Here is a 13,587-nt window from a genome sequence, read left to right on the forward strand (position 1 = left end):
GGCTGATTACAACCATCACTCACCAGGGTATCATTGATCTCCAAGCCTTTTTCTGTGATTGAGATGACTCACTGGCTTTGATTGTTAACACTAGCTTTACTTGCATTGGATTTTTTTTACACCCTTAATGTATGCCGTCTCATGTGGCACCTTCTAGATCGTTTATTGTGGTGGGAATTTATTATTTTCTAAATTGTACTGACAGCTTTTATGTCTAAACAAAGGATTTTGTGCAAATGTTTTTTTAGTTTGATGTGTTGCTTTGTAGTGGCAACCATAGAAGGTTCCATGTGAGACAATATATAGATCTAAGAGAGCCTCTCTCCCCATCTTCTATAAATTTACTTTTCAAAGTTAACAAGTAAACAGGAAAACTGAAAAAGACTTGCTACATTATGCATTTGCTGTCTGTGAGCGTTTTGTTGCTTTTCTCTTTGCCCAGAATGGAACAGCAATGTCAGGAGCTCTTATTTCAATGATGTCTTGGATCTCAAGAATGGAGAAGAGCCTCATTTCATGGGACTTGGAATAATTGCAGTGTTTATACACAAACCGTGGTGTAGCACATTCAGGCTTCTCTAGGGAAATATGAACAATGTAGAACTATGGCCCTGCCCCTACTTTTAAACAGAGTTGTGCATTTCAAAAAGAGCTGCTATTTTCAGATTGTGTGCTTTATTCTCAATGTTGCAACATCTACGCTGTGTTAAAAGGAGCGTTGTTTTGCCAGTAAATCACAGTCTGGGTACTGCCGTGTCCTCTTTGTTGCTGATACGCCAAACAAGTTCTGATGTGCTTTTACTGTGATTACCAAAGATGCAATAAAACTCACAAGATGATGACGGTTTTGGTTGACAATATTCTCAGTAAGAAAGTACTTTAAATGTGAATGCAAAATCAGCACTGTGTTGCTTTAAAATTTGTAAATAACCTAATCAAACAGAATGACGCTCTGTCATGTACCTAGTAAAACTTGTCTTGCTGTTATATGTAGAGGGTCAGCTTTGCTTTGGCTAGATAAGTTGAAATAAAGCAAAGTACCCTAATAATGTCACTGTAAATGTAGATTTTATTTTATAAATCTATAATCCCTACTAAGGTACTATGCTAAAGGTATTAAGGAGTGTCTCCTGAAGCTACATGTTTTGCTTGTAGTGTTCAGTAATGACAGCAACATTTGTCCAGCGCAGATGCACAGAGAAATATTTGCCCTCCACACAGATTGTAATTTTCATCTAAATGCAATTTTGTAAATGAGGACAAATACAGTTTACACAGGGAGTAAGGACTGCAATCATCAATATTTACTCAAGTTTTCTACAGCAAATAATACATAGCGCAGACGTCATGGACATTTCGGGCTGTAGATGGGTGGGGTTGACCTTAATCTTGTCTAGGGCATCAAAATGGCTAGAACTAGCTCTGAACTGCTACAATGATCCACAACTTTCCTCACATTAATGTGATGCTGGTCTGTGGTTCAGTACCTGACTCTAGGGAGTATTTATTATTTAACATGTATTCACGGGACCACAAGGACCACAGCCGCCCGTAAATACCTAAAATCCACAAATACTTGAGACCTTCTATTAAAATGTTTATAGATGCCTCTTTTAATGGTTCAAACACTAAATATACCTTAATATGCACCAATATGCAAAGTGTAAACCTTCTTACTACCACAGAATCTAACATCTACACTCTTCCTTAACTCTTCGGGGTAAATCACCATCAAGGTTGATTGGCTGCTTAGCTTACGCCAGCCAATGACCAATTAGCATTGTGCCTAGTATTTCAATTTCACAAACCTGCATTTTCTGTCAAGCATTTTAGACATGATGTACAAATAAATTCATTAGTAGGAAAATTTTATTTTCCACAGAAAATTCTATGAATAGTGAACCACAAATAGGCAGGGGTCCAACGCAATAAAAAAAATCCCAAAAAACACAAAACAAAAAAACACTTCAGATGTATTGTCTTTTTATCACCATAAACTCAACAAAATACATATCCATAATTTTACAGAGCCAATTTCAATGCCCTTTCAATAAAAGCTCAATTAAATGATCCATCACCAAAGGAAGGTCACACAATCACTTACCTTTGTAGAAGCACTCCTCGCTGTGCATGATGGTAATCCTGTGTCCTCGGAGACAGGAGGCCCGGTGGAGCTCGCAGTGGTTCTGGTACAGCTTTCCATCTGAACCACACACTGGTTTGTAGTGTGGTTTGCAATGATCCAAACACCTGCACTCCCCTTGGTCAGTCTCATGGTTGATCACACAATGGCGTCCCAAGCCACAGTATTTATGCACACATGGACCCGGATAGCTGCTGTGTCCCATAAAACCTAGAGAGAACACACAATGGCAGAAAATGAATCCATTTATGTTTGATGTATTTATGCATCTGCCAGAATAGATGAAAAACCCTGGATCTAAGCTTCTATTTTCAGATGAATGTAATTTCTAAAATTCACAGGCTGCTTGATAGAAAAGCACTATCAGCAGTGAAAGGTTTATTTCACCAGTCAGTCACATGCATAAATAATGCAAGAAATTCAATCTAAACCATCCACTAAAGGTACAAAAAATATTTGTAGATACAAAAGCACCACTGAAATGATTTGTGTTTCTTTAACAAACTTGAATTTAACATTCATTTGCAGGGAAAACTACCTTTGTTTGATAATGATTTTTGCTACAGTAGCTCAGATTGTTCTTTTTATAAAGATTTTTGGTGGTTTAATGACTATTTCAAAGTCTTTTACTGGTGAGTCAAAATGGAATAATACATTTTATTTGAACACATGCCGAAAAAAGAGAAAGAAACCCCATACAAAGGTGATAAATTCTATCTTCAACTTCAGACATGGCCTTGCACCTAAAAGCTCCATTTCTGATGTATTCAAAGCGTTTTATTTCATGAAAAGTGCCAGGCAGTCAAATAAATACAAATCCAAAAAATTTTTACCACTCCATAGACAATTCAAAAGAAGATAGTGTCTTTTCAAAATATCTCAAGGGTTGACGTTTTCTATAACAATGTAGATCTAAACACTTACTGGCTGGAATAAATCAGAATCCAAATCTTAAACACAGTGGTTGACTGCTAGAGTTATTACATGCTTTAATAAATTTGCCTTTAATGCAGGAGTGGATAGACAATGTAAAAATACAGCAAATCTTTGGTAAGACAATATTTAACAACTGGAAAGTGAAAAATGTGAAATAGTAGGGTTTTTTTTCTAATTGGAGACTACAAGAATGGTAAGCTGGGATCCTGACAGGTTTGGCAAACAATACATTTACTTACTAAAGTAAATGAGCCCCGCTCCAGCCCTGACCATCACCCACCCCAATATTTGAATTGTTTAAGATGCATAGGGTTGTGGAGTAATTCTGTTAAAGATTTCATGGTTTTGTGAAATTGTGACAAAATCAGGTGAAAAGCAATATAACTCCATAATGACAAACATTGGAAAAAATTGTACATTGTGCAAAGTGGTTCAATGACAGAATCCTACATTCTGCAAGTAGCATAAATTTTATCATTTCTACGTAGTAATTCAAGAAGCAATATCTTTAAAGCTCTGCTGATTTTCTTTTAGTGTAATGTTAAGTTGGAACCAAAGAAGCTCGTTTTGTAGCAACTTCAGAGTCAACGTGCGAATCTGAGTCATTTTCCTGCTTCATGACGCCTTCGACTGAAGTTTTATTTAGACCGGAATATGCACCCATTTATACAATCAAAGCTCTTCTGTGCATCATACAGGTGTTTAAAACAGGACATTACCATAAAACAGTGCATAAGCTTCCCCTGCCAACGTGACTTACTCCTCACATGTTAATTTATGCCTTGTAATCTGCATTTGAATGAACACTTCAGACTGAATGACCTGAGTAGGAGTAATGTGTGCCAGGGAGAAACTAACATATCTGGAAACAAAGTGATCCTTTCAAAAACAGCGAGAACAGAAACCTTGAAGATTTTACTCAACTTAAAGCATAGAAGAATAGAAGGAAGATTAGCAGAGTTACAGCACAGCAGATGTGGTGATAAAGTTATCACTGTCTTTAAAATGACTTCATTTCTGGGGCAGTCAGGGTAATTTCTTTCATAAATATTCTATGAGGGGTTCTTTTCAGAAATGGTTTTATTCTGCTGTGGTCTGCGGACTTTTTGATCTGTATAAACACTAACAAGTCTTGACAGGCCTCGGTTTAGTTCACACACCATAAACCAGCTTTTCACAGTTCTTTTGACTATCCCTAAAGAGTCAAGGCATACAGAAACAGAAAAAGAAAATACTGTTAGGTTTTACTATTACATGTTGATCAAAAGGTTATGCAAGGAGGAAGAAATTGTGTTAGATTTAATGTGTTAATGCTCATTAACTTATACATTAATTGTATTCAAGAGGTTTTAAATAGTTTTCAAATGACGCTTTTCAGAAAACCTTATCCATCTGAAGAGTCAAATACACATTAAGGTCCGTCCATATGTGTTCATAGACACATTAAATAAGAAACAAAGAAGCTAGAAGACATTTAGACAAACCAGAATCTGCATCAGTCTGTCATTTTTTATTTTTATCTATAAAAGAACAGGTCAGACACCACATGCACAATGTTTGAGAGTACATGCTTGTGCATATTATGACTTTAAGCGTTTATTCTGTCTCACTGTGTCTAAGTTTAGAAACTTTGACATAAAACGTGTTTTATTACTTTGAACTGCATAGGGGTGGCTCTACAAAATAGAATATCAACTTAAGGCTAAACTTCAAAACTAATAGATTTAAACTCAGAGTTCATTTTTCCACGTTACTTGTTGGATGCTGCAAAGAGGAGAGTAGCATCCTGCTACACTTCTCTGTCTAGGTACCCAAAATAACATGTAATTTATATGATTGGAGATATCAGATAATGTGCCTTAATAGAAGATTTTGAGGAAAAAAAAAAAAAAAAGTACATCACAGTTCTTTCATGACCAAAAAAATATAAAAGGCACCTGGATTTATTCATGCATTTGTTTTGGCTATAACACTATTTAAAAAATGTGTAGTAAGAAGGTTTGTCCCTTTTTCCAAGGCAACTTTCAATGTCTGGAAGACAAAAACACACAACCATGCCAGCTCACGTCTGCCAACAGCATTATAACAGGAGTGTTACATGTGAGCAATTACAAATGTAGTCCAAATAAACCGCTTTTCAGTCAACATTTCACATTCTCCAACAGATGGAAGAATTTAAATTTGAAAATGAGACGAGCAGATGTTGGTGGTAGTTCACACAATAATTTTTTTTTTCTTTTTTTAGCAAAATCAATGACAGAATAAAATTGATAACCAAAAATGGCACAGTCTATGCTAATTTATGACTGGCATTATCAAGATGTAATTTTTTAAACTTTTAAACAAATTTTGAAAAATAAACCAAAATGATTTCATGTTAGAATGGTGAACTTGGATCCTATGGTACAGAATAGAATTATTTTAACCAATCTGAACTGAAATTAGAATTAGGTCTTGCTAAGGACGCACAATACAGCCTGTCACACTACAGATGAAACTCAATAAACTGAAGAATCAAATTATTTCTATGATTGAACTCAAAACATAGGTCACTAAATAGACACAGATCACACAGACTGGTAAGTGATTTATTAATATGGTACAAACTAGTACTCCACAGAAAATCAGGCCGACAATATATTGGCCCCGACTTCCTTAATTTTGGAAGATCAGCAATCGATCAATACCTGCATGAGAAATCGATATTAGCTAACAACACTGTTGCCAACTTAGCAAATTTTCAGAGTAATGTCACTCACAGACTTTTTAAAGATCGGTGATCAGCCAAGTTGCTGTCGGTGCATCGCTGCAGACCTTCACAAAGTTCACAAAATGTTTACAATGAATTTTTTAATGTCTGGCATTAACATTTGGAGTTTTTTTGTGCCTGAATAATTTATTATCGAATATTTTGGTTGCATTTTGGCTAAAAAAATAAAATAAATGATGCTTGCAATAAATGTAACTGTAAAAAAAACTGAGCAAACAGACTGAGCAAAGTGCTACAGTATACAGCAAGCAAAGTAAAACAATAAAACAGCAGCATTTAGATAAATGGGTATAAAAGGTTTTGTGCAACAAAAGCAGAAAGGGCAAACATAATGAGCAATAGCCATGAAAAATATTTTTTAAATAAATGAAAATAAACACTAACATTTGCAATCATTCTCACTAAAACAATGAAAATATGGGCAATGTGATCGGCACAGCCAACATTAGTCACATTGCATGGTTTATGGTTTATGACTGAATTATGAAATTAATATTTCACCCCCTGCCTCAGTTATTCATTCACAGGCAAAAATAAATAAATTTTTAAAAATGTACAAGATGGTCACCTGTACAGCCTATGCAAGTGGTTAAAGTAAGACATAAACATGATTGGCAAAAATACAATAAGATTAATTATACACAACTGTAAGTTTTGCACAATTTTTACACGCACACATCTCCATTGATTTGTCAAAACGCAGGAAAGATATTTCAGAAAAACTTTGAGAGAAATCAATACAAAATGCTCAAAACCAGAGATTGTGTTTTCCAGTCGGATATGAGGGTAAACAAAGTGACTTGAACTGTCTCAATCACATCGCACCACTCCCCAAAGGCAGTCCGGCCTTATCCTCCAGCAATCAGAGGATTTAGACAAGATACGAGTCTGAATGCTGTGACCTGATTTGAGTCAGTCAATTTGCTAGTTTATTAATTCCCTGTGGTGTCATGGCGTAATGATTATTCAGTGAATTTGTGCTGCACAGCCAGGCATCCTCTGCCACCAGCAGGGTCGGCGAAGGGCGCAGTGATTTGTTGTCAGCATGCACATCCAGCTGTCTGCTCAGCTGACACCAGACACTAATGAGGAATAGTGGACAGCCAGTCATTTACTGCTAAAATGGGTATTTTCAAATTACAGACTAATTTTTTTTTTATGTAGTCAAAGTTTCACAGACACAGCTCACCAGGGCACAGAGAAGAAAAAAACAAAGAGGGGTTCAGAGTGGCTAATATTGAATAATGTAGATCTGAAAGTTATAGATTTCCCTTAAAGCTGCAGAATGTAAAAAAAAAAAGATTTTTTATAACCGTCAACAACTTATCGTTACAGGAAAAGTGTTTACCCGCTGTCATTGGTGGCCATGCTAACTAGCCTCAGCAGTTGTAGCAGACAATGCTGCAGTGAACCAGCTGCAAAAATTAATCGACAGCGCTAGCTAAAATCCTCGTCCAGGCTCTGATTGGTTGTTTTTAGTTAATACCAGGAGTAAGCAGAAGAGCTATTGTTTTGTGTTTTAAAACATACTGCAGCATATAAGCACCATTAGGTGTAGAAAACATTATGTTTTTATCATTATGTAAAATGTTTCAAAGTATTTAAGAAATTAAATACTTTTTGTTTTTAAATTAATTTGAAAAAAAATATTTTTTTGTGACAAAGCTGCCACGAACTTTGGACTTCTGACAACTAAATTCTGCGACTGTTAAAAACCTCCGTGTCATTTTCAACAACAGTTTAGACAAATTGCCCATGCAGTTAGTCTGACTTTTATCATCTATGCTTTCTAGCTAAAATCAAGCCTTTTTAAGCTACTGTGACCTGTAGAAGTCTGTTCTTGTTCTTTTCAGTAACACAACTGACAAACAACAGTCTTGATGTTGGTGTTCCCCTGTCATTTCCGAGTCACTTCCAACTTGTTCAGAACACAAGTTTTCAACTCGCTCACAGACAGGACCACGCTACACGTGTTTTATTTTAACTACACTGGTTTTAGAATGGATTTTAAACTTGGATTTGTTTTTAAAGCTCTTGCTCCCTTTCATTTATCAGAGTTGTTGAATTGCTTGATTCACATCAGGTCTTTGAGGTCAGACAGTCAACATTTACTTATAGTTCCACAGACAAAAGTACATACATCGGAGTGATGGGTGTTTTGTTGTTGCTGGATTGATCTATAACTGAACTTTGCCTTTTTTCATTATCATTGTTATTTTATTTGGAAATAAGGAATTCCATCACATTCATTAATTACAGTTTTAGCTATTCAAGGTCATAAATAAGGATGGAAAGAGTGATTTTGTCCATATTGCTTTTTGGGTATTTTCTTATACAGACCATTTCTTATTTTGGTTGTGAACAATAGCAAAAAATGAACAGAATGTAACAAAGCCCGACAGCACACCATCCCAAACAATAAAAACATTAACAAAAAGGGCAAGATCACATAATTTACAAGTACAGTCAAATGAAGTCAGATCTGATTGTTTAAAAAAACAAAACATACTCAGTCCATTTGGCAGAGATCAGATTTTTTTTTTTTCCTTTTTCAACTTGGAGGAATATCTTTTCCACAACATAAATCTGATAGGCATACATTTAATACTTAAAAATGTGGTGTTACTCCTGTTTTGTTCTACCTTGTTTCATCTTTCAATCTTCTTTTAGTTTTCATTTATATATTGATTGTGTTAAGCACATCGGTTCACAACATTGTTTGTGTAAAGACTTAGATTTTCTTCTCTTTTCCATCTTTTGTATTGTCACAATACAACTATGGGTGTCCAGATATCAGAAATTAGCCCAGTATCAAAGAAAACAAGGAGTATTGGGTTTGCGTATAAAATGTCTGATATGCACAATAGAAGTACTCCACTTCAGCAAATAGTCGGGCCCCGCATTTGCTCCAGCAAATAGTCTGCTCCAGTATTTTTAATCCATATCCACCTTATCCCTGGCCTCCATGAGGTTTTGCATAATTTATAGGCGCGACTTCCGCCGCAAACAGGAACCGCCATTTGTTTATATGTAGCAACTCGCTAACCGGCTTTCGTCAGAGCTTTTAGGCTAGAAAATATGTGGCAACATCAGCTATCACAGCTTAAATGCGGCAGTATCGTTTTACCGCATCCGACATGGCCGCAAATAACCCGCACTAGCATATTTAGCTACTTCACTGACTCGGTTGCTTTTGGCCACACAATGAAATGAGCGCACATAAAGCATTTTGGGTTCTCTGAATTTTTAGCCAAATCCTTTTTGTTTCCTTATCTGTCTGTAGGTATTGAAAACAACCGCTTATCACAGAAACTCTGCCTTTTTGTTTCTGGATCACGTTCAAAACAAACAGATTAAACTTGGTCTGGTTATTAGAGAACAACAGTTACTGAGCTCCACAAGGGCATCTTAGACACTTTCCTGCGGTAAGTTGCTCTCTATAACAGGTTAATGGGTGATTCGGTTCGGTTCGAGTCCAGTGGGGGGAGATTATCCATATTACGGTCTGGAGCGCAGCAGCTGCGGTCATTTATCCGCTTTTTTGCAGCGACACTCAGCAACGGAGAACCTCGAGGTTCTGGTTCTGATGGACTAAATAAACCCAGATATTTTATTTTGTCTTACAGAAATTTACTGCTGGCCCAAACATAATGATAAAAAACACTTGCTGCAGCCACTTCATGAACATATATATATTTTTTAAATCAAATTAATTATAAAATTCACATCGCATATTATGTAGTTCTGCTGTTTTACACTATCGGCACTAAACTGCAGCGCAGATCTCTGACCAACTTCGCTGCTTTTCTCTTTATTGCCGTCAGTTCTTCAAAGAAACGAGCTGCTAGCAGCGATGCTAACTCTGTCATTCCTTAAAAAACTTAACCCTGTTCCTGTCGCTCCCCGTAATTAAACTCATTTACGATCCTCCGTACTGAGCATCTCCCAGATAGCAGAAGGTATGTGCATATACAAGTTTTACAAAATATTGTACAATAACAGAACAGACCTATGATACTCGCCACTGTCTATTTACTGAAGTGATTGACTCACCTGGCTGCTGTGTCGGCCACCCCCTCTGTTTTCACATAATGGTATGATCCCAGATCCTGTTTGCTACTGGAGTACATGCTATTTCTTCAGTATATGTTGCTAAAGACGTTACTGCTTAATGCCAAACTTGTGGCACAGAACCGCGGACGTTTAATAAGATCAACCTCGTGGCGCATTGGAAGCAGCTTCACTAAAACCAGCATGAGGATTTTCACAAGACCACGGAGGCGAAGAAACAAACACCTGGCTCCTTCAAACAATAAACTCCTTCTACTGAACGTAAGAACAGTTCTTTACATTCCTGGAGAGCCAACCAACCGAGCTCGACTCCATGAGAAGAGGCTTTTTAGCACAGAGAGGCAGGCTGATAGCATAGCAGGGGTGTCAAACTCCAGTCCTGGAAGGTTTCCTGCAGTTTTTAGATGTGCCACAGGTACGAAACACTGGAATGAAATGGCTTATTTACCTCCTTGTGTAAATCAGTTCTCTTGAGCCTTAATGACCTAATTATTCTATTCAGGTGTGGTGCAGCAGAGGCACATCTAAAAGTTGCAGGGCAGCGGCCCTTCAGGACTGGAGTTTGACACCTGTGGATAGCGTGCCTTCTTCTTCTTCTTCTTCTTCTTTATTGACGGATAGCTGTGTGCATTACCGCCACCAGCTGGAGCTCAGGATGCCAACGTGCTTATCTTCTTAAAAACAAGCAGGAAAGGTTGCCATCAATTTAGCTAACTGATTAATGATTCAGGGTTTTTTAACTCTTGTTACTAGAATGATATATTTATTTTATGTACACTATTTTTAGTAAAGATTAACAGCATCGGTCACATGGTGTTGCATAGTGTTGGATTCTTAGAGCCCTGGATTCTTAATTTTGCTCACTTGGACAATGGACAATATTGGGGTTTTTTTCTCCCAGACTCAGTTGTTCCCACCATACAGCTGCAGCAAGCTGATGGCTAAAATAAATAAATAAAAAATTAGGTGACCTTAAATTGTTATTTTTCACCTTAAATTTGTTTTTATATGATTTATTGATTTGTTTGGGAGGGTCTTGTAATTTATAACTTTATTCATTATGGACATGGACAAATATCATCCTGGTATAAAAATAACATTTAGTCAGACTGAGCAAAGAGCATTGGAGTTCTAACATCATTTTGACGAAAGTCATTCCTCGATACATAATGTGAAGTATTTACACATAAGTAAATGTGAAAAGATACAGCAGATATACTTTAACATGGCCAACACATTTAGATATAATTTAAAGATGAATATAGGACTTAACCATTATCTTGAAAGAAACATTTCAAAAGCATGCTGGATGAAGCCTTTAAAAATTCATCTCGATAGTTACAGTTTTCATTCTGAATCTGAATGCCCACATCCACTTAGGCAACATGTTACCAGAATTTTGTGAAATCTTTTTGACATGTACAAAATTCTTTTTCTGTCATGTTTTTCTCTCTCCTTCTCTAAATGGAGACTGTTGGACTTGCATTTATCTGATCTTTTCCATCACAACTACCCCAACTCCTCAGAGGGAGAACAGTGTAGTAAACAACACTTAAGGCACTTGTTTCACTCAGTTCACCAAGTTAAACTGGCTCTCAAATAAGAAACAAAGATAATAAAAAAAATGGAATCAGTAACTACAATAATACTGCATTCAAGTAACGTCATTTTCTCACAACTGCTCTTCACATTTAGGTATTAATACTTGATTTCTTTAATCGGGATATTATATTTTAAGTTGATAGTCTTCTGATGTGGAACAGTATTTCTATTCACCCTTTAGTCAAGCTATTGGGGGACCATTATGTATACTATATACATAAAATGTGTATTATGTAATCAAAGCAATACTCTAAGTATGTCTTTGTTGACAACATGACAAAATATATAAAGCTTTAAAAAGTAGATTTTACATAATTCCCCCCTCTGGCTCTTAAGAAAGCTGACACTTAACATGATGATTATTTTCCATTTTGTTTTACTTCTAAGACATCAACTTTGAGGACTAAATGTTCACTTGCTGTATGATTTATCCCAACCACAATCAATGGAGAGTTTCCATGCAGTTCAGTCACATCAGCATGTTACACAAGACAGTTAAAAATTAAATTGCTTCAAGAGAAAATACTTTCAAATAATTCTTAACAAAAACATTTCAATTAATAAAGTTTTTTTAGTTTTATTTGTAGAGATCTGAAGGGCAGTTCATAGCTTTCGTAAGGCAAGTGAAAGATTAATTTCCGGTTGCCCTCTGTGTGATTGAAGGCGCGTTTCCGTCAGCATGGTAACAGAGGTGTTGCATTAGCTTTTGAAACAATCTTTTTTCACTTTACCATCTGGTAATTGCAGCAGTGTGACAACACCTTCACTCCTGGTGGCATAAACAACTCTTGAACAATTTATGAAAATCTATTTGAGGCATAAGCTCTTTCAGCCCTTTGAAGTGGAGCAACACACTTTGTTTGAAACATTGATGATGTCGCTTCCACCCCAGTGAGCCTCTATACAGCACTCTTCCACTAAAATCCAGAATAAAAAACTTTAAACTTGAGTCTGTTCTTGGCTTTCCATTTTTGGAAGTCTTTAATAATTTTTATACAGTAAAACGTGAACTACAAATAAAGCAACCAGACGTCAAACCACTGCAGTTACTATGTTTCCATATAAAATAATGTTCGGTTAAGTATTAAGGTTGAGCTGTCAGCAAAAGGTCTAAGGAAGCAACAATCACAGTTACAATCATGTGGCTGTAGTAGAAATGACTAATAATTGTATACTTAGAAATTGAAAAGTAGCTTTACATAAAAAGATCATCTGTATTTAAAATGATTACAAACCACTGGGAAATTATGATTGATTGATGTAAATTTGATCAACCCACTGGCAATAGTGCCACATTTGCAATTTGAACAAGAGCGCAGGATTAACATTCTATAACCAAAGTATTATCCCATGTGTCTGGAAGTCCACAATGTGATCTATGTGACTGTGTTTTTTGCATTCCGTGTATTTATAAAGCACATTCCACACCTATCATTACTGTATGAATCGTGGCATTAATCTACATGCTAACCTTTGAACACCGAGTACAAATCAGTTATACTTTTATTAGACATGCAGGATGGGTTGAACTTACAAATAAATCATCTTGTAGTTCTTTGAAAACACAAGTGACAGCAGGTGGGTAGATTTAGCAAAATGTAGTATTTAAATGCGTTTAAGTCATCAAGCCTCGAAACAGACAAAGATGAAAGATTGTCCAACAACTCTAACAAAAAATAAACTGCCATGAAGATTCACTGCAAAAATGAATCAAAACTTTATAAATTAACTATCCACGGAATATCATTTAGCTTGTCAATTTTTCAGAAAGATGAATAGCTGCATCCCAGCTGTCCTGTTCATTGCTTAATAAAACATCTCCCTTGTACAGATTCTCATGCTACATTGATTTACAACTTTAAATCACAGATAATTAATTTGGCAGTTTAATCATTTATCTATTGGGAAAACAGACACTTGTGTAGATTAAACATAGTGACAAATCTCCTTGAGCACCTCTGCATGCAACAAAGATTATTTTATTTATGTTTCATACATATGTGCAAAAGCAGTAAAAGGTATCAGACTATTCAGGTCTGAAATATAGAGAAGTAAAACTTTGTAA

The 13,587-nt window shown here is 36.1% G+C and overlaps 1 protein-coding gene across 2 annotated transcripts in view; it reads right to left on the reverse strand.

Moving 5' to 3' along the window:
* Positions 1 to 13,587, reverse strand: part of fstl5 (follistatin like 5) — a 189,934-nt gene that overhangs the window by 126,041 nt on the left and 50,306 nt on the right. For both annotated transcript variants that reach the window (XM_023328922.1, XM_005800578.2), the window contains exon 4: positions 2,105 to 2,353. In XM_023328922.1, the coding sequence (XP_023184690.1) occupies positions 2,105 to 2,353 (249 nt within the window). The remainder of the gene's footprint in view (positions 1 to 2,104; positions 2,354 to 13,587) is intronic.

Source organism: Xiphophorus maculatus, chromosome 23 (assembly GCF_002775205.1).
Source record: "Xiphophorus maculatus strain JP 163 A chromosome 23, X_maculatus-5.0-male, whole genome shotgun sequence".
Taxonomy (NCBI): domain Eukaryota; kingdom Metazoa; phylum Chordata; class Actinopteri; order Cyprinodontiformes; family Poeciliidae; genus Xiphophorus; species Xiphophorus maculatus.